Source organism: Verruconis gallopava (genome assembly GCF_000836295.1).
Source record: "Verruconis gallopava strain CBS 43764 unplaced genomic scaffold supercont1.9, whole genome shotgun sequence".
NCBI classification, from domain to species: domain Eukaryota; kingdom Fungi; phylum Ascomycota; class Dothideomycetes; order Venturiales; family Sympoventuriaceae; genus Verruconis; species Verruconis gallopava.
In genome coordinates this window covers 767,408-791,263 of record NW_015622145.1, presented here as the reverse complement: position 1 = coordinate 791,263, position 23,856 = coordinate 767,408, and the positions used below count along the sequence as shown (strand labels likewise).

Sequence of the window (23,856 nt, the reverse complement as noted above, 5' to 3'; positions counted from 1 at the left end):
TCAACGAGTGGTCTTTTGAATGGTATATATATTGGCCTCGGAGCTGTGGGAATGTGGAATACACATACAAGCACAATCTTTTTCGATCTTCGTCTCTACCACAACCTTATCCATAACGATGCGTTCCTTTCGGGTTCTGGGATGTTCCTACCTGCTGGCTTCAAGCGCCAATGCACTACCTTCAATAGAGCGTAGGGCCTTTCAAGAGATTCTATGGTCCAACTGTCCCAATATAACGGCTCCGAATTTGGACTGCGGCCAGATCACCGTCCCCATCGATTACAGCAAACCCAGCGGTGATACACTGACATTGGCCATGGCTAGACTGAAAACCAATGGCACTTCTCGACTAGGTACCTTATTTTATAATCCTGGAGGCCCTGGGCAACCTGGAAGCGCCGACATCTTAGCTGTTGCACAGGGCGAATATCTTTTCAGTAGAGACCTTCTTGAACATTATGACATCGTCGGCATTGACCCACGAGGGACGGGGTCGAGCCAGCCAGTTCAGTGCGATCCAGCTTTTTGGAATCAACGTGTTTCATACAGACCTCAAAACGAGTCCGAGTTCGAAGCCATGATCGCACACAACAAGGCCCTTGGGGCAAGCTGCAAAGAGAAGACTGGAGCCCTGCTCGACCATCTAGACACCGTGCATGTTGCAAAAGACTTTGAGCTTGTCCGACAAGCAATCGGTGAGAACAAGATGAATTATCTTGGCCAATCATACGGAAGTCACCTTGGTACAACATATGCCGAACTCTATCCGGAGAACGTTGGTCGCATGGCACTCGATGGCATTACGGACCACACGACTAGCGAACTTGGATTCATTACCGAGGCAGCCGACACATTTGAGATCACACTCGAGACATTCTTTCAGTGGTGTAACACGACCGAGGACTGCGCTCTTTACGGGAAAGATATCGCGGGTATATGGGACGATTTGATTTGTGAAGCGGAGAGAACGCCTATTCCCGCGCCCGGGTGCGTTCAGTCTGGCGCCTGCAGATCGAATGCAACCGCAGAAGAGATCATATTCATGACAAAGTCATCGATGCATTCGCTTGATGCGAATCCCTTGTTCGGCCCCGGCTGGCCGGCCGTCTCAGCGGCGATTGCTCTCGCTGCGGAGGGCAACGCAACATTGCTTTCCATGCCGATAGCCACGAGCGAAACAGACAGCATCTTTTCCACCGTTGCGATCTCGTGTCAGGACTGGACGAACACAGGAAACAGCAGCGTCGATCTTGTTCTCAGGGAGCAGATGTCTGCTACGCTGGCGCCGCACTCCCTTGGCTTTACACCCATTTCAATGCTCATGGCTGCTTGCGTTCGCTGGCCCGCGAAAGTCACGAACCCAAATCACCTTCTGGATCAGAGCAAAGTTTCGAAGCTTCCGCCCGTGCTATTAGTTCACTCGCTTCAAGATCCCGCCACCTCGATCGAATGGGCCAATAACATCAGGTTACAGCTTCCTAGTTCTACCTTGATCATTAGGGACGGTGTTGGACATTCGAGCTATCAGCTCGGTGGCGACACTGCGAGGGCGATGGACGACTACCTGATCAGAGGCATCGTTCCTGAGCAAGGCGCTAATTACCAGTCTTAGAAACCGTGCCCTAAAATATGAGATTCTCTCGATGTACAGATGTAATTAGTTCTTTCAATATCAGCTCAGTATCCCAAAAAAAAAAAAAAAATCTCAACGCTGAGTTTTCTGGAGATGAATCAAACATGTAAAAAGTCTCTCTTGCAACAGCCCCGACGATTCGCTCCACCGCATCTGGACAACAGATCATTGTGCTATGATCAGACAACATCTCCATACCATTTCTGGGATGGTGGATGTCCTCTTAGCTCGGAGCCTATGCTCAGCAGAACAAGAAGGACCCATTTAGAGGGTGTAGGTCGGCTGACCTTAAACTAGTGGTATTTATTAACTTCTTAATAGCTTAGTTTTTTGTAGATGCAAGAGTTAAGATGACCTGACCAAGATCCTCAGCTTTTTATAGTAGATTTGTGGCGCTACTAACCCCCGCTTAGTGTGGTGTGCTCACCACTAGTTTATGGTTAGCCGACATACTCCCCCATTTATGGTCGTGCAAGACAGGTCAGCAGTGGAGTTGAACAAATTTTCTGTTGTGCCAAGCATCTGGCGAAAAAAGTGATGGATCTTTTAAGCATTCCTCAGATCAATTCGTGCTCTATCTGAGCAATGTTCAGCGGTCTATTCAAGCACCCCTGCTAAATCTTTCAATGCTTGAATTACCACAGTACAAAAAGTTAAACTCTGGCATCAACACCCTAAGCTCCATCTGTCGATGCGCGTTAGCTTTATTGAGCACAGCAGAGAACAACAGCCGCTTGAGATGAGCATGATCGAGACTTGCACATGGACAAAAATCTTTGTCGCATAATGCTTTGCCGCGAGCTTCTTGATTAAGACTCAAAATTGCTATTTTTTATTTTTCCCCTTCCCCCCACCTTTGCCTCCGGCTTTCGCTCCGCCCTTCCCGCCAGAGTTCTTTGACCCGCTGCCGCCACCCTTGCTGTCACCCCCTCCTGCGATGACGAGCCTAACGCCTTTCACAGGCAATGTACCCACAACTTCAACTTGCTTCATGCCTTTGATAAGTTCTACCTCTCTTGGCCACAGCTTCTCAGTGTCTTGACTTGCCCGATCAACCTTCTTGACGTCTTTGCCATCTCTGTTCCAGGTGTCCAAAATCTGCGTCACCGCTTTTCCCTTCTTGATATTACCTGGTTGAAGTTTGACTTTGTACTTATATGTCGCAAGTGCACTCCATGGCGCGCAGACAGGTATTGCAGCGAGAATCTCATCGCCTGGCAATGGTCGACCCGTAAAGCAGTCAATGCCAAACTCTTCCACGATTCTCTCTACGTCATCTTCTCCTGAAGTTGCACCTTCGAGTTTTGCCAGTCTCCTCGCTTCCGCCGCTTTCCCCTCCTCCTGTGCACGTAGGTGTTGCTCTCTTCTCCTCTGCTTTTGTCTCTCCTCCTCCTCCTTCTTTGCACTCCGCGCAGCTGCCGCCTCTGCGGCAGCATCTTGTCCCGTCCGCGAGCCTAAGATGCGCATAGCAAGTTCACGGTCTTCTTCGTCTTGATCGGCATATTTCATTGCTGCTTTCTTCATTTTGCCTCGTTTTCCTCGGGGTAAAGGTAAATTTTTCGGCTTCGTTTGAGAAGTCGACTTTGACGTGTTGGAAGCGGCATCATTCTCAACAGCTGTTAGCGTCTTTCCGGTTCTTAGCTGTTGTCGTTCTTGAGCTGTGAGATGTCTTTGCGCAGCGTGATCCTTTGGCTGAGGAGCTGAACGACCCTCTTGATTCGAATCAACTTCACTGGACTCATCATCGTCGTCGTCATCGCTCTGAACATTCAAAGACGCCTTAGGCTGGAGAGGATTTGCATGATGTGCCACATTTTCTTCGTTATACTGATCATCAGAATCAGAATGTGTAGGTCCCTCTAACTTTGCGTCCGGGAAGTCCTCGTCGTCGCTCTCAATTTTTGCAGTAATGGTTGCGTCTGGAAATCCTTCATCGCTATCCGTCTCATGATCAGCGTTCTCTGCATTCCTTTTTGTCGAAACCATCTCAGTATCCCCAATAGTTGTCGAGGCCATACTATCCTCCATGCTTTTTACCTCTTGCTCACTGAACCTGTGCTTCTGGTGATTGGCTTTACTCTCCTCGCTGATCTGCCAAATCACAGCAAAGCCAAGAAGTAGTTGTGCTGGGGGGAGGTAATTCTTCTTCCCTCGGATCATAAATCCACCAGTACTTAGGTACTCGCCTGTTGGTGCAGTTTTGCTAACTTGATCCGCATTGACCCAGTAGGCGCTCATCACTGCTTTAGAATCCCAGGCACTACTCGCAGCTACGGAAAATGTTCCGGCTTGCGACAGAGTAGATGGAGGAATCGGTGCATCAGGTGTTGCGGCATTGTTCTTGATTACGACTGATGCGGCGCCATGCAAGTCCGCATGCACATACACATCGCCCTTTCTCAGATGTCGTTTGTACAACAGTTCATTCTGCTGAGCATCTCTCCCACCAAGAACGAGATACCCATCACTCGAGATGAAATAGTAGAACTTCTCAAACCAGAATTGTTTCCGTACGGGTCTGAGCACTTCTTTCTCTTGATCCAATCCTTTCTTCAGATCAGCGGCAATTTTGCGCTCTGTTGACTTCAGTGCTTGCGCAGATGCTTGAACAGTCTTGCTTTCTTTTACAGCAGCCGTTTTCTTCTGATCGTAGTATTGCGAAGCATTTGCCCAAGGAGTAAGAGCAAGATCAATATCAATAGCTAGACGTTCGTACTTGCCCTCTTTATGTTTTTGCTTCCTCTCTTGAGCCTGCTCACTGTCAGATTCGTCGTCGCTCATTGAGATCTCGCTGTTCGTGTCCGACTCGGCATAATCTGAGTCGTTTTCCATCTCTGCCTCAGCTTCGCCCAGTAACAGGGTGACCGTATTCTCGTATAGCTTCAGTGGTAGCTTTATCATAGCTGCAACTGGATTTCCTCGTCGTTGTTCTGCTTCGATGAGACGCGAAATGTCAACCCAGTCCATGCCCTGTGCAATCAGTCCATTGACAGCGGCCTGGGCTTCCTCCACCCTCTCAATGTTTGCAAGTATTGCCTCTGCCTTGCGTACATTGAGCTCTTGTGCCTGTTGAAGCCCGCTTATTCTCTTCTCGTGCTCTAATCTCGCTTGTTGCAGCCTTTTCCTCGCTGCCTCTTCCCTCTCATGAAGTCGCGATTCTAGCTTTTGGCCTTCTATAGAGGAAAAGAATTCATCAACGGTCTTGTTGAATCCTTCGAATTCAAGGAAGGACACTTGGGGATCATCCTCAAACTGCGCGGGCTTGAATGGGTGAAAGTCTTCATATAGAACTTTCTCCTGTGCCGGGCTTTTCTCATCTTCCGCTGTTCCTGCCTTCGGATTTTTCTTTGCAACGATGTACCCCTTCACCACATCTGAACGTGTAATCTCGGCAACCAATTTTTGCGCCTCTTGCAGCACCCCTAGCAGTTTGTCTAGCTGCTCTTCACTAGATAGAACTTCTTCAGGCTTTATGGTCGAATCAAATCCGCGAATTTTCATGGCGTGATCCACAAGCATTGGCGGAAACTCATTAATGGACACGGCAAGACTTTTGCGCAGCACATCCTTCGTCGATTTCTTCTTGTCCTTCTTTGGCGCAACGTTATCCTCTTCAGCAAAAGCCTGCTGTCTGTGAATAGCTCTTTCCAGTCCATCCTTGATTCTCTCTTTCGTAAGTTCTGGAACGCCATTGATATTCTGCCGGCCGGCGAGGTTATATTTTGCCCCTACTCTTAGCTTTTCATCCTCCGCACCCTCCGTGACAGTACGCAACAATGAGAGGACAGTGCCCTCGCCATCAGTTAGCACTATATTGCCACCCGCATAGAATTCCAGGTATAGCCGGTACAATCCATCTGAGAACTCGAGCTCTATGATCCTATCAGTTCCGATTTGTGCCACTTTCGTGACTCGTCTCGTCTTGAGGTACTTCCGAAGTCGCTGCACGAAGTGCGAGGGAGCAGAAGCGGTACTACGATTGAAGTCCGTGAGGTGACATCGGAAACCGGAGTCGACTACAAGCTGCTCCTTGCGGCCGGGCTTTGCAAATTTGAAGAGGAAAATACGGCTGGAGAGATCATAGATGTTAGACACACGAAGGGTCGATAGAGCGACGTTAAGCTCGTGAGATATGACTTTCACATCTAACGAAGAGAATCTTTGCTTCATTTCAAGTTCCCGTTTATAATCTCTTGTCGAGGTAGTGCTGCAGGCAGTCAAAGGCTGTGAAATTTGTAGCCGCCAGTATGTCTGGAAAAGTGCGTCATTGTCACTGCGGTGTCCGATCTCGGCTCGGCCCCGCAAGCAAGGCTGATAAGTAGGCTGATCATGCGAGTTAATTCGAAGAACATATTCCTAGAAAACTCCGGCGCAGCATGCACAGTAAGCATGCAACAAAATGTTGACCTAAAGTAAAGTTTTCGGAAACTAACAGTTGAGAAGAGTCACTCATACACTCGGCACATAATCTGTCTTGAGACTAAATCCGCTCTTTCCAACCCTTAACGCTTGTCGAGAGACGTTTATCAATTGGCAATACAGCTCAAGCACATGTTCTGAACTAAATCTCTTTACAATCGTTCTCCCTATTTACTCGCTGGCAGTACAGACGAACGCAGGAACTGTGATGTCTTTAAACGCAGACCGGTGGCTAGTCTGTTCACGAAACCAAAATCTCATTATTGCTAATTGAAATACGCACAGCGCATTTCCCCCTCGATCAAATGCATTGCTAGATTAGAAGGGGTTTCAGGCATCAGCTTTCCTGGAGATGTCAAACGAGTTTGTCCTCGACGGGAGATGATCTTTAGTTCTAGTCCGAGACCGGCGAGATGAGCATAGCCACCATTGCTCTCCGACTCCTGCTTGGATCTCGAAGTACCCAAAGTCCGCATATCTGGAATCAGAATGTTACTAAAAGTATTTTGTAGCTCTTGTTTGACAGTCCATGGAACGTGAGAGTGTAATTCTAGCACCTTGGCTGTGACATTAGAGCGCCTATCTATAGAGAAAGCAGGGATCGCAAGGCAGATTGGGATCAAACTAGTCGCTGCTCAGAGACCAAGGATGCAATTCCTTGTTAGATATGCGCACGTAAAGCGCACTGTGGTCAAGGACCATCCTCTGTCCGGCTTCTATTCCAAACAATTAATCGGAGTTGTGTCTGTGAAGTGCCGAGCAGTACCGGGAATACCCCACTCGAGACCTACTAAAAGTGACCAAGGAGCATCGACCGAGGTCACAGATGATGCGGTGGTGAATTGAGAACGAACAAAGTCGAGTATTTTTACTTCAGGAATCAAAGAAGAGAAAATAATCGAACTTTCTGAGATTTAAGCACAAATGAAGTTCGATCCTAATTCTAACAGCTTGCCAAAACGATCGGAGCTACCCGACATACCGGGCGCTCCGAAAGGAGTAGCGTGGTTTTGGGGTGATGATGACGAGGTATGTTAATTTCTTAGGGACGTAAGCGTTTAATCTTCTGACATTGGATTTCTAGCTCGGGAGATTGAACTTGCTTACCAACGAACGAAGACTGGCCGCTGCTAAGCTCATTACCACTGGCGAGACTATCAATCTCGAGTACACTGATTAAACTCTACTATGAATGAGATTGTCCCTAATACATAGTCAGTTGGCAGTATGGACTCCCGGATCCGCCAACCTTCAAGCGTGAGCCATTCAAACACACGATCAAGCCTCTGGGGGTGGCAGGACACGATGACTTGTACGAATTAAATACGCAATCAGGATCTCAGGCAAGGTTTGAAATTTTAATTTAAACATAGTTTCTAACGAAAAATAGTGGGACGGATTTAGACATGTATGACAAGAATAAGGTCATACTACCGCGCATATGCTCATGGACAAGTAGGTCGGACTTATCCACAACGATAAACCCTTATTCTATAACAACGCAAGTGCCTACAACGACATGGTGTTATCCTCTCTCTAACAAGTTCATAGCTTACCAAGGAGGAGGTCACGACTTCTACACGTTGTGGCGTCGGCGCCTGGGCCAAAGCCGGAATAGGTAAACCACGTCTTCTTTTTTTAACCTATCGAGACGAAATTGAAATGTTACATAGTGGGTAGAGGCGTTCTCATCGATTATTGGAGCTACGCCCAGAAGCATGGAAAGTCGTACGATCCTATGTCGTCTCATCAGATCTCGGTCTCCGAAATCCTGGCCTGCGCCAAGGAACAAGGCGTGGAATTCAAGTACGGTGACATTTTCATAACTCGGACAGGTTTCATAGACAGGTACATGAGCCTTGACAGGGCTGGTCGAGAAGCGCTCGTTGCCGGCGAGTGGAGCGAGCACAAGTATGTCGGTGTTGAACAAAGCGAAGAGATGCTCGATTTTCTACACGATAACTATTTTGCGGCCGTTGCTGGAGATCAACCGTCCTTCGAGACATGGCCCTTCCCAGCTTTGACCCTCCATTCCTATCTCCTTCCTCGGTGGGGTTCGCCCATTGGAGAAATGTTCGACGTCGAGGCTTTGGCTGAAGCATGCAAGAAATATGGACGTTATGAGTTCTTCTTCGTCAGCAGTCCTGCAAACGTTCCTGGTATGTCGTCTTTGGCATGATATACACCATGCACATTATACTAATGTCCGCGGTAATCTAGGCGGTGTGGGCAGCTGGCCCAATGCAATGGCTATCTTCTAGTCTGATCAATGAATTCGATATAGTCAGGCAATGCGTCTTTCCTTTCTATATCTCAGCTGTAGTGAAACAGTGATACCCGGGTCTTTTGCACTGCGTTGCCCTTTTCATTTAATCCGTACCGTCGAATTTCTTAACACTTCCGCTGATTTCCAGAGTCCATATATCATATCTGATGAGACTTCGTTTACTTACTCTGCCCTTTCAAGTCCTCGCTTATGCAAATTCTTTCCCAGAGGACTTCAAAGCGATTCAAATTTGTGCAAACACTGTTAGGCTGAACAACATACGCATTCAGCAAAGGCTGGAGTTTGGGCACATTTTACAGTAGACGCGTACGGAGGCGGTTGTGGATCACTTTTTTGGCGGTTATTTTTCTCAGTGATACAGTGAAGCGAGTATAAAGGCTGCTTCACATAATGCAATAACATCTGCTTGGTAGTGCTCTTCACTTAAGCAATTTTGTTGGGTCCCAAATTATGTGACAAATTCAAACGTAAACAGTGTAGGTACTTCTTGAAGAGCAAAAAATCCGGTCAATGAGCTGCTAAGCTAGAACACAGTACTAGGAGCGTGTTCTATTCGAATATACTTTGAGAACTGTGTTCGTCGTTAATTAAAATCATGTCTCTAGTTCACTGTTTTGTTCTTTCATTGTAACTCTTGCACATGGCGTCCCACAGTTCGAACCACTTCTTCGCCCTCCCCGATATTTCCTTCAGTGGCTCCTTTAATCGGCTCTCAACGAGCTCCTCAATTTTTATTCGCAGATATTTCATCGTGATGGCTTCCTTCCACTGATCTACTTTGAACCTTAATCTATTCCCATCTATTACTACAAATCCTGCGTGAAGCCTCCATTCTGCATCACCTGCGAGCAGCATGACGGGTACATCTGCCACCGCAGATGTGCTGAGTGCGTTGTAATTCTTATTACCTGAGGACGAGGCCATCATTGAATAGTAGCTCAGAAATTTTAGATCATTTTTGCCTTTGTTGACACTTGCAGGATGAAGAGAGACCTGCTGTGAGTTTGCTATGTTACGGTACCCTCTACCGTCACGAATCAACAGCTTCGGGTAGAACGACCACGCAATGACTGAAGATACGATCGTTTCGTTGTTGCTGTTGATATCAAGTTCTATAGGTACTTGAACAAAAGCTTGGCGACCGCGAGATAAGCGCGGCAGCTGCGATCTGGATAGACTGACAAGGCCTGTATCCGCAAGCGAGGTCAAAAGCTGACCCTTTAACTCTTCGATATTGCTGAGGTTTTGGTGGCTGAGGTACATTTTACGGCAGAATGCATGCACAGACTGGTTGGGTGTTTGGCAGATACGTCTCCATGTTGAATAGGCATTGTAAGCCGTCAATAGATCCGAATCGCCTTTCGCAAAACCTAAGCGCGCATTATCTGCTCGCTGTCGATCGCCAAAAGGTGTAACAAATGGTGATTTTGATGACAATATTGACGATATGGTGAGACCAACATCAAGACAGCCAAAAATTGCCGAAAACAAGCACAGTTTCCCGAGATTCGCATCCAGTGGCAGTTTGGCCAGTTGGGAACCCAATGTTGTCAGGTTTTCATTTGAGGTCAAAGCACCAACTTCAATAAGCGCATCAATGGCCCGCCGGACATTTCTGGCCATGGGAGGGTCAAGAGCTTGCGCAAGAGTCTCCTCAATTTGTCCAAGTCCACAGATTTTGACGCGCATGACAAGATCTTGAAGAGAAAGTCGTAGCATTTCTGGTGTTTGCTGCTCAGCCATCAATTCGTCGTGGCGATACTTCGTGAATAGGTGAAAACACAAGCCTTCCTGGACGCGACCAGCCCGACCTCGACGCTGCTTTGCATTCGCACGTGATATGAAGGACTGGATCAATCGCGATAATTGCCTGCGCTCATCATGTCGCATCTCTTTATGCTTCCCAGTATCTATGACACACGTCACATCTGGAATAGTAATACCAGTCTCCGCGATATTAGTAGCAAGGACCACTTTACGCACACCTGCAGGTGGAACTCGGAACGCGAGTTGCTGTTCTTCGCTTGCAATGCTTGAGTGCAGAGGAATAACCCAACACTGAGTTTGGAAGATTGACGAACCAGTCAAGAGATCATTCAATTCTCGAATCTCAGCGATACCAGGTAAGAAAACAAGTGTGGCTTTGCTGTAAGACGTATACGCAGGGTCTGTAGCCATCTTCTCCAGGAGTCGAACGATGAGTTCGAAGTCTATTCGATACTCGTCGTAATGTGATAGTGCATTAAGAGTGGCAGCGCTGTAGCCCTGTAATTGTTTTGGTATGCCAGAAGTGCCGCCTTCTATCTCGACATCGCCAAATCCGTCATCATTATCGTGCTTAGACGATGTCACGTCAGCGTTGCTGAATCCAGTCAGTTCGATGGCATCTTCCAGGAATTTTGTCTGGACCGGGAAAGTCCTGCCAGGCACGTTGATAATTGGGGCGTTGTTTAGATACTGTGAGAATCTTGTCGCGTCTACTGTTGCACTCATGAGAATAACCTTGAGTTCTGGTCGTCGAATCATTAACGACTTCAATACAATAAGCAAAAAGTCCGTATCAATAGATCTCTCATGCACTTCATCGATAATCAAGTGTGTGATGTCATCCAAGGATCTTGATGACTCAAGCATACGAAGAACGACACCAACAGTTGCATATACCAGGCGGGTGTGTGCAGAGACCTTCGATTCAAGACGTACAGCGTAGCCAACCAATGAACGAGCTGTACCAACATCGCCGGGTAATTCACCCATCTCCTCACTCACTCGCTGCGCGAGCGAAATGGCTGATATGCGTCGAGGTTGTGTGCAGTAGATTTTACATTCTCTACCATGCGACAACTCGTTCTCCAGAACGTAAGATGGAAGCTGTGTACTTTTCCCGCAACCCGTCTCGCCACACAGTATGATGACCTGGGACTGATCTATGGCTGATAGAGCAGTATGCTTGAAGCCGAACATGGGCAGATTCATCCGGGTAGACAGCATTTGCTGGAATCGTGCTGAGTTTTGTACATTGTTCCAGAGCTGAATACAATCTCTTGACTGACCTTTCGGCACGCCAAGGGAAGGAGAAATCCCTCTACTTGACCCAGGTCTCGGAGAATTAAGGCCACGGTTTCGGAAAGCAGAGGACAAAACAATACCGTCATCTTCTTGTTCTTGACTGTGGGCGATGATCATGTCACGAATTGTCCTTAGTTTTTCCCGATCTGCCGCGTCGCTTTGTTGTTTCTGGAAGTCTAAAAGCTCCCCGTACAGGTCGCGAAAATTAGGAGGTAATTTTTGATACTGTTTCTCCTCCTTCTGTGACGTGTTTGTTATATAAAACAGCGCAATGGTAGCAATGAACCCTTCACTTTGCTTGGGGTCAGGATTTGCTATCCCCGTCATGCTGAAAGAGATGCTCGATGAGAAATCCGGCCCTTTTGAGGACGGTTGTTGCTCGATTGTAATATATGGAACAGCATTTGTGGAAATTCTCTCCTGATCAACGGACCAGCTAATAACGACAGAATGCCGGCTGATATAAGTCGATTTCGATATCAAACGGAAATGAACAGTTGCCCGACTGTCTCGACCACGACATACATCTTCGAGTACGCGACGAGGACTGAGACCAGAAATATTGCCCATGTCTCGGACGCTCACGGAGGTATTTACGTCGGGTTCAGATGGACCTTGTTGCAACTTCTCTCCGTCAGTCGTAGCAAACATATTTCCCAGCATTTCTCCAGCTTCTTGTTCGGATCCTTCCTCACTTGAGTTTGATTCGGCTGTTCTCTCATTCGATTGACTTGCGTTCTCACCTGCCTCACTTTGACTAATATTATCCTTCTGGGTGCCTTGCTGGTTTGCATTTCGAACTGAAGCAACTTCTTGCATGATTTGAATTCGCCTCATGGTCCATCTTTGTTCTGCTTCGTGCTTGTCAAAGAGCATATCTGATTCGATTGACTTCATCTTCATCTGCAGACGCCTTTCATTTGGTTTTGTGCCCTGTTGGGTAAGGGCAGGCTGCTGTTGTTTACCCCTTTTGGATTTTGGTTGCCGCGTCTCGACAAGTTCTGGTCTATGTCTATAAAGTCGTTCCTTTATCGACAGATATGTAGCAACGAGATCGTCAGGCTCAATGTCGCTGTCAAAATCACTTGCACTGACATCGCTGCTGCTTTCGCTATCTTCTTTAAGGACGGAATCTGTTGCTTTCGCCCGAGAATTAGGTTTTGGGCTTGATTCTGGGGTGACGATCTGTGAATCTACTGGCGTATTGAAGGCAGTCGTTGGAGTCGAGGATGTTTCGCTATTCTGCAGTGCTCGAGATTTACGTGCGTCATAACTAGGAAGTTTCTCCTCTTCGAGATCCAATGCAAGCAAGTCCAAGGCTTCTCTGAATCCCCAAACGTACCCCCCAGCATCATTCCGCGGCGGTCGTTTCACGGTCTCTCCAAGCACTCTTTTCACATCGTCAGTGGCAATGCCGAACATCACGAGCGCCTCCCAGAGGGTCCAGCATCGAAACAACATATCTTCTTCAGAGAATAGCTTTATACCTGGTTGGGCCTGTAGCGTTTGGCTGAGCTCCTCGCGTTCCTTTTTGATGATATCCAAAACATTGGTCATTAGTTCCTCCGGTAACCATTTTCGCAGTGATATAGGTTGCGCTTGGCTCCTTAGAACCCGGCTGTCCGCTCGAAGTTTAGATTCTAATTTTGCCACTTCACGGCGTACCTTTGGTCCATAAGTTTCGACGAGCAGCTGTAACTCGTTGCGTTCGAGCTGTTCAGTCATCTCTTCTGGGGTCAAATCATGGAGCTCTTTCTCCTTCGCTTCCCCAGATGCATGAGAAATATCCACGACATCACTTTTCGGTAGGTCATTTCCCTGAAACTTAGATGCTGTCGCAGTTGGAATATCTTTTTCGACTTTCTCTGTCTTAGGTTTTGAGGCCACTGACGTAGTTGCAAACCCTCTCGCCGGATTTGCCGCCGGTTTCTTCTTTTTTGCCATTGCGAGAAGTGATATGTGTTTATAATATCGCTCTGGGCACTGGACAGTGCCTACAAGCGAATGACTATTTAAACACGACAAACATGCATATTACAGTCATTGACGCCACAATATCAAATGTGGCTGAGATCACGTGACTCTACTTCACTCAAGCCACAGTTCAAGAGGATAGCTGTACGATGTGATAAACTCACAATTCACTTCAAAACAAACTGTTGTATCGGGCTTAAAATCTCCTAGACCAATCAAAATAGCACATTCTTGCTCTTCTTGCTGTGTACCAAGCTGAAATCTTAGCCTTGGGTGACATCGCATTTTCTTCCTCGTTAAGCAGTTTACGAAGGAAACCAAGTCAACATGGCCCTCAGTCTGCACTCCATAGATGCCATTCTAATTCTCTCTACTGAAGACTGTGAGTTTACCTGAATACGCCGTAGGCTTGAAAATTAACGCCATTTGCGCAGCTTCGAGAATATATGCTAAATGTGTGTCATCCATTTCAAAGCCAAACCCACTCTCTTAACTTACGCAAGCTTGTAGACTACTCACCACCTCATGTTGCCTCCGGTCAAACTCACAAAAGCCCATACTCGACTCCGAAGGAGCAGAAGGCATTCGAGAAGGGTCTTATGGAAAAGACGATTAAGACGAAGTGGGCTTCCCCTGCTCTCGAAAGATACAAGCTCTGACATGTGCTGTAGCGGCGACATTATTCTTTATGACAATCGCGTGGTGGTCTACAAGACTGAGGGTGATACTATGCTTTTTGTGGTTGGCTCCGCAGACGAGAACGAGATTCTGCTCTTTAACGCCGTGCTCGCCCTCCGGGACAGTCTTAACATCCTCTTGAAGACAAGCGTGGACAGGCGGACAATCATTGAAAACTACGACTTGGTTTGCTTAGCCATTGATGAGCTATGCGACGACGGTAAGAACATGTTGACAGAGGCCTTCGCATCTGGGAGCTGACATGGCGGCCAAACAGGAGTGCTCTTGGAAACAGATCCGATTACGATCGCTAGTCGTGTTAGCAAACCACCTCCACAAGACATTAATGTAAAGGGCATCGATTTGTCTGAGCAGGGTCTGCTCAATGCTTGGGAGTTCGCAAAAATGAAAGCTGCGGAGAGAATACGGCAAGGAATATGATTAGATTGGATTTTGAATGAACCGGTCTTAGGGCTCATCCTTGAAGGAGTTGGGCAGGTCATGATAATTAAGAGTCTTGCATCAGTGGCTGACTTTGGAATTGCGTTCGCCACTAGGATTATTGTGAAGCTATATACACCTCGAAAGACGAACAGATCAAGGCGATAGGTCGGTTGAATATTTTTTCAAATGAGGCAGAATGAAACGGGCCTACGAGGAGTCAAATGTGTTGCTCCAGAGCCCTGAACAATCCGGACGTCATCTTGCTAGTCAAGACACCGTAAACAGAAGGCTCTGTGAAAATAGGCGCTCGTTGAACCTCTAGACCCCTCTGTAATATTGCGATTCCCGACCCGGCGACTCTACGACAAAAAGCCCAATTCTGCTACATGAGGGTGCAACGGTCACCAGCCCTTTGTTTGCTAGTTTTAGCTTCGCGATGACCGTTCCCTTTGCCATGCTTCGATTTTTTCATCGCCAGTTGCTGTTCAGCGAACTAAGGGGTGGGCACTAGCAGGATCAATATGCCTCGTGTCCTCCAGTCTCACAAGCTCGTTTACTATACAGCAAATTTGCCAATAGTCCTCGTTATGGCTCACGTTCCCATGTTCTTATCAAGACAGGAATAAGGTGACCTTTCTGCGTTTATTAGAACTGTGTTGTCAGCATCGTTACGTATTGCAACAACAGATGTGACTTGGACCACTTTTCGTATTTGAACACGCTATTTCGTAGCGTCTCTCTTCTATCCTTCAGCAAATGTATCATAGGCGACACTGTTATCCATAGGCCTGGGCGTCTGAAAGAGTACGGGAGGATAGATGTACAATTGTAGTCAAACCCTTTGTTTCACGTACTCCTGGGAATTGAGCCAAAAAATAGGCATCAAGTTTCTGTAGCTGTTGGTTTAATGTTCTCTTATTTGATCATAACAAACGTGCAGAAGTTGCCGCGGCGGTATGTTTGAACTTAGAAAATCTTTTGTCTTCAACAACTAGAAATCACGCAAATCTGAAGTAGACTTAAGTAGGCCTACGACGTGGAAAAAATGGCATGAAGGAAATCGATTGATGCTTCAATTGCTATGCTTGAGCCATCCGCTCATGGCGCTCTAGAGCATGTTTAACGCTATGAGAGCTGCCATATATGTGTTTAGACGCAGGCCTCCGTTTGCCCTTGTCATCCATTCATGAACCGTGTGCTCCGAGCCCAAAGATGCCAGATACAGAGAAGACGCATTTAGAACACCAGAGCCGCACCCTTGGTCTTCTTGTCACCACTATTGCTGTTGTCAGTGTCGAAGAAAAAAAATATTACGGAAGTAAGAAGAACCTACCCCAATTCAAAGTGCTTGCATCGCTTGAGCGCAAGCTGTGCCTTTGTCTTGCACTGGTTGCACTCCAGTCTCAGCACGACCTTCTTTGTCGTCTTGGCCTTCTTGTGGAAGACGGGCTTAGTCTGACCACCTAATCGTCGTGTGTAAGTTTCCATGGTTCAACCCTTGCATGTCCGTCACATACCATAACCTGACTGCTTGCGGTCATAACGACGCTTTCCCTGTGCGAATAGCGAGGCCTTGCCAGCCTTGTACTGTGTGACCTTGTGGAGGGTGTGCTTCTTGCAGTCCTTGCCCTTGCAATAGGTTCGTCTCGTCTTCGGAACGTTGACCTGTAGACGCATGTTAGCAATGCATCTATGAAAGCATTGCGAAGATTGCGAATCGTCCTATCGTCTCTGCAATTGGTCGCGCCATGCCAATCGATCAAGATCATGCGCGAAATCTCCCTCTGGAGCGAATGAAGGCCTTGTGGTTCACCAGCCAAGTCGCTTCCTCTCCGTCCACTTTGATTCCTTCTCTTGCAATCGAACGGCTTTCGACGGACGGCTTTTCGACAACTGCGAGTGACAATACGACGTAATGAGTGTTATCGAGGAGTTTCCATACCATCTTGACGATTTAGCGTCGCAAAATGATCCGTGTGTGTATGGTATTGTAGGTACGAGAACGCTATGCACGTTGTTCAATTTTCGCAAGTGTGGATGGGAAGTCTTGGCGGATATTGCTGCCTAAGGCATTTTGGCAGCAAAGCCACTGTTCCGAAGGTGGACGCCATGCATGTGCGCGCTAGTCTTGACGAAGAAAATGGCCACACTATACTACGGTGCTAGAAGATAGTGCGAATAACTACGCCATTTTCGAGGATCGATATCCACATAACATGATTTCACTTGCCGACCTAACTTTCCTGCCCATTTTCATCAATTGATGTGATCCCCACAGGCTCTTTTCAAACAACGATGCTCACTAACCTCTTTCCTCAAATGGCTCGTGGTTATCTCCAGGAAGCGTCGATCACCTTCAGGAGCTTTGATGGAAAAGATTTTGATGTGTTTCCTCTTTGATGAGCACTTACAGAACTGTGGTCAGAATGCCGCAGTTTTCCAGCTACCGTTATGTCGCTACATATCCCGCGAATAATTGGAAGAATCTTGTTTTTTGAGTCTTGTTACTTGAAACATGCGATTTTGGTATATCGTGTAGCCCATGCGACTGATCCGCACCAAAAGAACTAAAGTGTAACATCTTGACTTTAGCAGGCAGCTATTGTGGCCCGCTGACTTCGAAGACTCCAGGACTTCGGTGATTTTACGATGCTTGATCCGAAGCACAGGAACAGCATACGCAAACAGCCTATGGGAAGAAGGAATTGTGACCTTTCTATGAAGAACCTGAGCACGTTGGCGGCATGGCTGGTTCAAATCCCTCGGTTCATTTAACTCATCAAGTGGCTTCGTCTGGGAAACCCTTGTGCTTTCTTTACGGAGAGTAGACGACTAGACGGGTCCTAGACTGGTTAAGATTGCTCGGCTTGCCAATGAAACAGACTGGTCCATATCTACAGAGCTGTTAGGTATCCGGCCTAGTTAAGAGATGTTCCTTTTCGCAGTCGCAACCCCAGCGGCAATTGTTCGAAGCCCCATAGTGGCATGTGTCGAAAGACTGATTCACAGCAAATGGCCGTTCAAGTGAAGCCTGCAGCTGGCAGTCATAGCATCCGGTCGATGTCGACGTCCATCCGCGTTCCGAGTGACTGAACCAGTTTGTTACTGACTAAGGACGCAAAACGGCAGTCGCGAAGGCGCATCCATTGACTGGGAAAGTGCGAATTGTCATCAACCAAATCTTTCAACGTCTCCGCCTTCGCTTCACTTCACTTTTACTTCCATTCACTGTCACTTCGTTTCACTTCTTACAACTCAGTCTCCCTTTTCTACTCCTTTCTTCTTACACTCTTCAAGACCTCACCCCATTACCGACACCATACCACATCAAATCAAACCCACGCTCGTTTATCTTTGATCGTTTCCAACTTTAAGCCTCTCACTATCTCCTTCTAGGACACGCGTACTGCAACTTGCTCCGAATCTTGAGCTGCTACTCTCTGAGGATGAAGTGGTTTCTTGCGATTGCTGCCTTGGCCTGTCGCCTGGCCATGGCACATCCGACCTTTGCTTTCCCATTCTACAGCGCTGGAAATTCCTCTCACTCGTCCGTCACTCTGCCCGGTACGAGACCAGCAAACTACAGTCATGCCATCATCAGTGCTGCATCTATTCTTGATAGTTCGGCATCGAAGACGAGTGGCAGAGCTCCGTGTGGTTGCTCTACTTCTGTAACCACTACTACACTTTTTGTTCCCGCAACCGCAATGAGCTCGGCTGTTTTAGGGTTAGCAAATGCTGCTGATACTAGCCAAATGATTGTAACCAAGAGTGACCAAACGTACGTTCATTATAGAACGCCTTATACCTTCCTTGCATTTCACTACTAATGCCAACGCAGCGTGGTCGACAGCAGCGCGTATTGGAGCAGTGGCGTTGCATCACGCAGTGACCCTACTCACACAATACTCACAACCTGTAAGTCCTTGGGATGTAATTCAAGCAGCAACAGTAAGGGATCTAACTATAACCAATCAGTGACAGCATACGTCGTTCCTTTTCCACCTGATGTCTACAGCAAAGAAGTAACGTTCACTGTCACTAGCCAACGCACACTAACTTCGACTACCAATTTGGGCTCGACTTCACTCACGACGACTGTTATTGTTACTGAGACCTTTCTGACGACAATTCATGTGAGTCGACCATCAAGCAGCGCGACTTCCATGTCAGCTTTTCCAATCGCTGGAGAAACCACTGCCCCGGTGAGTAGATTCAGAAGATTATTTTTTTAATTTCGAACTGATATATTTTAGCAGACCAGTATAATATCAATAGGTGCTCCGTCGCCATCTCCAATACTCGATGAAACATCTACAGAGATATTATCGAGCCACCCGGACTCAACACTTTTGAGAACCTCTTCGAGCAGTTCTAGCCTATCTTCGAGTGCATCGAACGGCTTGATTGCAGTATGTATTCTTTTAACGATGCCCAATTATTTTTTAACCTAGGCAGTACAGGCGTTAACGTCTTCTCAATCGGAGGTCACCCTGATCACGACATCTTTACACGTAGTAAGCTTGAGCAATTCTACCTTCAATGGACCAACAAGCTCGAACAAGGAGACAACGTCAGCGTTCCCAATGTTTCCGCCCTTGGGAACAGATAGCATTACATTCTTTGGTCCAGGAACTGGATCAAATAGTGTGAATTTTTCTCAGAATGGTAGAACTGCCGGCGCCCTTGGAGTCAGCGCGATTGTAACTTCTTTGGTTTCAGCTGCGGCAGCAACCAACAACTACACTACATACACCAACGGTGTCTCCATTCAGGTTCCAGTAAATACAGCATCGACTCCTTTATCTCTAAAAACCAGTTTTGGTCACCCGTTCTTCTCGAACTCGTCGAGGAAAAGCTCCGTCACGACAACATCATCAGCACCATGGAGCTCTTCAGCATCCCCGGAAATTTTGACGTCGCAAAGTGCCACGTCGTCCCTAGGAGCGTCTAATGTTAGCTATTTATCATCGACCTTGAGTTTTGCGACTACTCAGACGCCAACTAGGACCGTCTCCGTCTTAGCTACCAACATAATCACGACATCATCACGATTGAAGCCTTCGGTCAGTTTATCGGATAGTGGGTTTTCAATCACAAACAGTAGTGAAATTGGAAGCATTGGATCTCATTCCACCTCAACAAAATTCTTACCAATTACTTTTTCCAATTCAACTACATTTTCGTCTTCTACGATACAGTCGAACGAGACATCGGATATTCCAATCCCAATCTCATCCCTTAAGGGCAGCGTCACCAATCCTGTTGGATATGGTCAGATTAAGCCGTATCCGACGGTTTTAGCTAATGCAAGCTCAAGCTGCGGTGAAACAGGAGATTTTATCATGAATTGGGATGATGAACCTATATACGAGCAGACTCATGCAGATGATCCACCTTACGCGCCAGTATTCAATCCATATCATCACCTTTTTTTTGCTGCTGCTTTCTCATACTATAATCCAGCTCACAGCATTTCCAAGACAGAGCCATACGATCCCATATCTGGCCCAAATGTCGCAATCTTTCATGTCAAGGACAACACAACTATCGCAAACGCAGATCAGCTTGACAGCTTCGGCATGCTTCCAGGTACTATCGGTGCAGGACCTCGTGCCAATAATGAGTACTATTGGTTTAACGTGTATGGTGTCGAGCTTGGTTGCGATAATAGCGGGCCTAAGGCATGCAACATGAGCATCAGCGGTTACGTTTGGAGCAACTCGACTAATAACGAAGAAAAGAGTGTGACGCAAACTACATTGGTTCAGCCATGTTCTCAGCTTGTAGACTGTAAGCTTCAGCATGTCTCTCTTGAAGGTTTCAGAGGTCTGTCAAGCATCCGCATTGAAGCTATTGTCGACGGAAACGCCCTGAAATCCTGGGTGATTGATAACCTGAACATGGGCTGGTTTGACAACAGTTGCAAAGCAGGACTTACCCGAAGCAGTCAGAAGAAATAAACCGTTTAGTTCAGTGCGTGTCTATTCCTCGCAGCAGAGCACGTGGTGCTGCACTGAAGAGCATAGCAGGAATAATACTAGACACTCCTTTCATCAAGGACAAGGCACAAAGTTGCAACGAATTGCTTGATATCCTGCCTGCGTTCTAGCCTGCTTCACAAACAGTCTGTGGCAGTTCTACTCTAATTCTTCATTCATGTGGATGGGCATCTTACGAAGAGAACATAATACTAAGCATCCAAAGACATGGACGTTTCAAGTTTGCTCTACAGCGTGCACTTGTAACTACATGGATCTACACGTCATGGGTAAGGCTAAGAAAATATCGTGTGGAAAAATAGAGTGGAAAAAAGGAAGCATCACAAAAATTGAGTCGCTTCATAAACTTGGTCATTGCAAAAATGAAGCTCTTATTGCCAAAAAGAAAAGAAGAAATTACGGTTTTTGTATTTATCAAATTCCTGAACGCCTAAGTCCAGCCCATATTTGAGACCCACGCTTGTGTTTCTTCTGTTCACGTGATATTACGGTATCATCAATAAAAGAACTGAACCCATTCATCGCCTCATCCCTCATCAAATCTATCTCATCCACGGACCTCTTAACTACGCAGCAACAGCGCCAGTTCTGCTACCAGCAACAGGCCGCCGAACCCGGCCGGGAGCGTTGAGCGTGTATTTCGCAAACGCTCTGGCCAGGGCTTTCTTCGCACTGATCTTCTGGCTGCCGACAAAAGAGTCTACAGCAACTGCTATGGCACGGTCAATGTCCGTGCTTGAGCAGTACTCGCTAAGTCGCATTTTGCAGAAAGCCTCGCTGATGCGAATAATAGCTTCGAGATGACGGACCTAGACACACACAGAATGTTAGTTCGGAGCAACAGGTTCTACAACGGGGAAAAATCATGGATCGTACATACGGTGATCGGATAAGCACCCGTGGCCAGCGATTCCCGCCTCATATCTGCGAACAGACGGGCGACTTTGTCCTGATCGATCTGGTACAGCTTTGGTCGACATTTTTCTCGCGCATACAGGATGTATTTGCGCAGTAGCTCCTGCGGAATCTCGCCCTCCTGCACAGCTTTTTGCGAGTCCTCTTCATCTTGAGGCTGACTGCCATTGCCCAGCGCCGCGGCGCGACCATGGGACTCAACGACGAAGTTGGCAAGCCTCTCATCCTCGGTGGGATCCACCGTGTCGCGCACGACACACAGGATGTCGAAACGAGACAGAATCGGCTCCGTAAGATCCACGTTCTGTGAGAATGGGACGGTGGAGTTGTAACGGCCACCGATTGGGTTGGCTGCTGCGACAATGGAGCAGCGCGCGTGCAGCGTCGTCACAATGCCGGCTTTGGAGATGGAGATGGTCTGCTGCTCCATGGCCTCGTGAATGGATGTCCTGTCTTGGTCGTTCATCTTGTCAAACTCGTCTATGAGACAAGTGCCCTTGTCCGCAAGCACAAGCGCGCCGCCTTCGAGCGTCCACTCGCTTGTCATGGGATCTCGACGCACGCTGGCAGTTAGACCGACAGCGGATGCGCCTTGACCTGTGGCAAAGACAGCTCGATGCGCAGTCTTCTCGATATATTTGAGCACTTGAGATTTAGCGGTACCTGGGTCGCCGAGCAACAGAACATTGATGTCACCACGGATGTTCATCTTGCCCGGCGCCTCCTTGCTCACACCACCGAAGAGACTAAGGGCCACAGCAGTCTTGATGTCTGTGTGTCCATAGATACTAGGCGCAATGGAGGCGATGATTTTATCCACAATGTTTGGATCGCGGCTCAACTGCTTGATCATTCGCTCATCCTCCTCAGTGATTTTGAAGCCCGCAAGTTCGTCATGGGCCTTGACAACGTAGTTAGCTTCCAGAACGGTTGCAAACACCGGGAATCCGTTTTTGTTGTTCAAGCTTGCGTCGTAGTTGTTGCGGTAAATGCCAGTGATTTCAACCTCCTCGCCCGGTTTGCAGCTGTCGATCAGGTCCCACAATAGGATAACCTCCCTATGGCGGGGCAGGCGGCCGGCAGGAACTGTGCCCGGCGATTCTTGAAGCGTAATCTTTTGATAATTGCGGTAAACGGTCTTCTCCGAGTTAAGCGTAAAAGGCCCCTTGGACTGGCAGTTCTGGCAGAAAGAGATCTTGACTTCCACATTTGAGTCCTGGGGATAAGGCCCTAGTGTGGTTCCGCATTTTGTGCAGTCGAACTTGACATATTTGAGCTGCGGGAAGACGCCTGAACGGCGAGTCACGACGCCACTAACACGCACGAGGCAGTTAAGATGGGACTGGCGCAACTGGCGAAGGGTGTACTGAAGAGGCACTTCTGAGATGCGGACATGTATTTCGGAGTGGATACGCTCGTAATCCGGATAGTGAAGAAGTGTGGTGTCGAGTGCAACTTGATCAAAAATCTTGAGCATCTCAGTAGGCGCATTCGCAAGCATCCAAGCCAGAACGGCTTTGGAGCTAGTCAAATGGTCGTAAGAGACTTCGAGGGACTCTGAATTGACCTCGCCTAGCGTGCGAATGCGGTTTCCGTAGACAGAGATGCCGTTATCGTCGATGAATTCGGTGAGAAAAGACTTGAATTCACGGGCAATTGTCCTGTGAACAGCGGGCATGGCAATCCAGTCGCTCAAGCTCGCCGCCTTGACATCTTGTAACGCCTCCAAAGTGAGCTCCTCGTCCATGATACCTTCCATATCCAAGTCATCTTGCTCTTCATCATATCGATGCCTCCGCCTTCGAGGCTGGCGCGTCAGATCCAGGAGGTCATCTTCTTCATCTGGCAAGAACGCAGTGGGCATGCGGCATTGACGGGCTAGTTCGCGGTCGCGAGCATTGAGACGCGCCTCTAGGCGTCTTCTCTCAGCAATGTCAAGGTCCTCGTAGTCATTCTCATCGTCTATGTCGGCCCCCGCATAAGTGTCAACGTCAGGTCGGCGGTAGTCGCGTTCGAAGTTCTCAGCAAACAAGTCAATTCCCGCTTCATCCTCGGCATCTTCGTCCAGGTCGTCGATATCGCGCATAATCTCATCTTCCTCGTCATCAATAGGTAGCAATGGCGGTGATGACGCTGGCGGCGCTGTCTGCTTGTCAGCGCATATAATTCATATAAGAGCAAAAAAAAATCCAATACGTACGGCTAGAAGGTGGAATATCTGAAGGAAGGTCATCGTTGTCTCGTCCTCGCTTGCGAGTATTTTGAGCACCCGCAGGGAGGCGCGGGTTTCCTGAAGACATGCCTTGACGGAGTGGAGAACTAGGGAATGCTGATCAGTCGACGTTCCAGAAGAGTTTCCTCAAGGATGCGTTTGGACATACCTCATTGTGTTCAGGTGCAGTGAAGGTTGAGAGAGTCTACGTGTGCATCGTCGT

General features: G+C 47.7%; 7 protein-coding genes across 7 annotated transcripts; 3 read left to right on the top strand and 4 right to left on the bottom strand.

Annotated features, from left to right (window-relative positions):
• Positions 1–2,316: 2,316 nt before the first annotated feature.
• On the bottom strand, positions 2,317–5,860 carry PV09_03607 (uncharacterized protein). Its single transcript, XM_016356827.1, has one exon. The coding sequence runs from the start codon at positions 5,801–5,803 to the stop codon at positions 2,459–2,461; it is 3,345 nt and encodes a 1,114-aa protein (XP_016215620.1). The 5' UTR covers positions 5,804–5,860; the 3' UTR covers positions 2,317–2,458.
• A 132-nt stretch (positions 5,861–5,992) lies between these two features.
• On the top strand, positions 5,993–8,403 carry PV09_03606 (uncharacterized protein). The gene is made up of 9 exons (XM_016356826.1): positions 5,993–6,016; positions 6,077–7,081; positions 7,137–7,219; positions 7,272–7,395; positions 7,443–7,460; positions 7,512–7,553; positions 7,604–7,670; positions 7,726–8,211; positions 8,273–8,403. The coding sequence occupies exons 2-9, from the start codon at positions 6,977–6,979 to the stop codon at positions 8,311–8,313; spliced, it is 966 nt and encodes a 321-aa protein (XP_016215619.1). The 5' UTR covers positions 5,993–6,016; positions 6,077–6,976; the 3' UTR covers positions 8,314–8,403.
• A 515-nt stretch (positions 8,404–8,918) lies between these two features.
• Positions 8,919–13,409, bottom strand: PV09_03605 (uncharacterized protein). Its single transcript, XM_016356825.1, has one exon. The coding sequence runs from the start codon at positions 13,350–13,352 to the stop codon at positions 8,946–8,948; it is 4,407 nt and encodes a 1,468-aa protein (XP_016215618.1). The 5' UTR covers positions 13,353–13,409; the 3' UTR covers positions 8,919–8,945.
• A 133-nt stretch (positions 13,410–13,542) lies between these two features.
• PV09_03604 (uncharacterized protein) lies at positions 13,543–14,947 on the top strand. Its single transcript, XM_016356824.1, has 5 exons — positions 13,543–13,764; positions 13,817–13,837; positions 13,893–14,004; positions 14,054–14,280; positions 14,338–14,947. Exons 1-5 carry the CDS (start codon positions 13,710–13,712, stop codon positions 14,499–14,501), a joined length of 579 nt encoding a protein of 192 aa, XP_016215617.1. The 5' UTR covers positions 13,543–13,709; the 3' UTR covers positions 14,502–14,947.
• A 440-nt stretch (positions 14,948–15,387) lies between these two features.
• Positions 15,388–16,549, bottom strand: PV09_03603 (60S ribosomal protein L44). The gene is made up of 4 exons (XM_016356823.1): positions 16,447–16,549; positions 16,022–16,169; positions 15,838–15,967; positions 15,388–15,780 (listed from the first exon to the last, which is right to left on the bottom strand). Exons 1-4 carry the CDS (start codon positions 16,447–16,449, stop codon positions 15,741–15,743), a joined length of 321 nt encoding a protein of 106 aa, XP_016215616.1. The 5' UTR covers positions 16,450–16,549; the 3' UTR covers positions 15,388–15,740.
• Positions 16,550–17,651: 1,102 nt separating this feature from the next.
• PV09_03602 (uncharacterized protein) lies at positions 17,652–20,931 on the top strand. The gene is made up of 5 exons (XM_016356822.1): positions 17,652–18,285; positions 18,346–18,422; positions 18,483–18,709; positions 18,764–18,916; positions 18,968–20,931. The coding sequence occupies exons 1-5, from the start codon at positions 17,951–17,953 to the stop codon at positions 20,465–20,467; spliced, it is 2,292 nt and encodes a 763-aa protein (XP_016215615.1). The 5' UTR covers positions 17,652–17,950; the 3' UTR covers positions 20,468–20,931.
• Positions 20,874–23,842, bottom strand: PV09_03601 (uncharacterized protein). Its single transcript, XM_016356821.1, has 4 exons — positions 23,803–23,842; positions 23,622–23,740; positions 21,387–23,563; positions 20,874–21,315 (listed from the first exon to the last, which is right to left on the bottom strand). The coding sequence occupies exons 1-4, from the start codon at positions 23,805–23,807 to the stop codon at positions 21,073–21,075; spliced, it is 2,544 nt and encodes an 847-aa protein (XP_016215614.1). The 5' UTR covers positions 23,808–23,842; the 3' UTR covers positions 20,874–21,072.
• Between the last annotated feature and the right edge of the window lie 14 nt (positions 23,843–23,856).

Bases quoted from the DNA above. Each gene is read 5' to 3' on its own strand.
- PV09_03607 (XM_016356827.1), bottom strand. From the start codon at position 5,803: ATGAAGCAAAGATTCTCTTCGTTAGATGTGAAAGTCATATCTCACGAG.
- PV09_03606 (XM_016356826.1), top strand. From the start codon at position 6,977: ATGAAGTTCGATCCTAATTCTAACAGCTTGCCAAAACGATCGGAGCTA. The intron at 7,220-7,271 runs GTACACTGATTA...ATACATAGTCAG, and splicing joins GGCGAGACTATCAATCTCGA to TTGGCAGTATGGACTCCCGG. The intron at 8,212-8,272 runs GTATGTCGTCTT...GCGGTAATCTAG, and splicing joins CAGTCCTGCAAACGTTCCTG to GCGGTGTGGGCAGCTGGCCC.
- PV09_03605 (XM_016356825.1), bottom strand. From the start codon at position 13,352: ATGGCAAAAAAGAAGAAACCGGCGGCAAATCCGGCGAGAGGGTTTGCA.
- PV09_03604 (XM_016356824.1), top strand. From the start codon at position 13,710: ATGGCCCTCAGTCTGCACTCCATAGATGCCATTCTAATTCTCTCTACT. The intron at 13,765-13,816 runs GTGAGTTTACCT...CCATTTGCGCAG, and splicing joins AATTCTCTCTACTGAAGACT to CTTCGAGAATATATGCTAAA. The intron at 14,005-14,053 runs GTGGGCTTCCCC...CATGTGCTGTAG, and splicing joins GAAAAGACGATTAAGACGAA to CGGCGACATTATTCTTTATG.
- PV09_03603 (XM_016356823.1), bottom strand. The intron at 15,968-16,021 runs GTATGTGACGGA...CACGACGATTAG, and splicing joins CCGCAAGCAGTCAGGTTATG to GTGGTCAGACTAAGCCCGTC. The intron at 15,781-15,837 runs GTAGGTTCTTCT...CAACAGCAATAG, and splicing joins TGCAAGCACTTTGAATTGGG to TGGTGACAAGAAGACCAAGG.
- PV09_03602 (XM_016356822.1), top strand. From the start codon at position 17,951: ATGAAGTGGTTTCTTGCGATTGCTGCCTTGGCCTGTCGCCTGGCCATG. The intron at 18,423-18,482 runs GTAAGTCCTTGG...ATAACCAATCAG, and splicing joins TCACACAATACTCACAACCT to TGACAGCATACGTCGTTCCT. The intron at 18,917-18,967 runs GTATGTATTCTT...TAGGCAGTACAG, and splicing joins CATCGAACGGCTTGATTGCA to GCGTTAACGTCTTCTCAATC.
- PV09_03601 (XM_016356821.1), bottom strand. The intron at 23,564-23,621 runs GTACGTATTGGA...ACAAGCAGACAG, and splicing joins AGATATTCCACCTTCTAGCC to CGCCGCCAGCGTCATCACCG. The intron at 21,316-21,386 runs GTATGTACGATC...GTGTGTGTCTAG, and splicing joins CGGGTGCTTATCCGATCACC to GTCCGTCATCTCGAAGCTAT.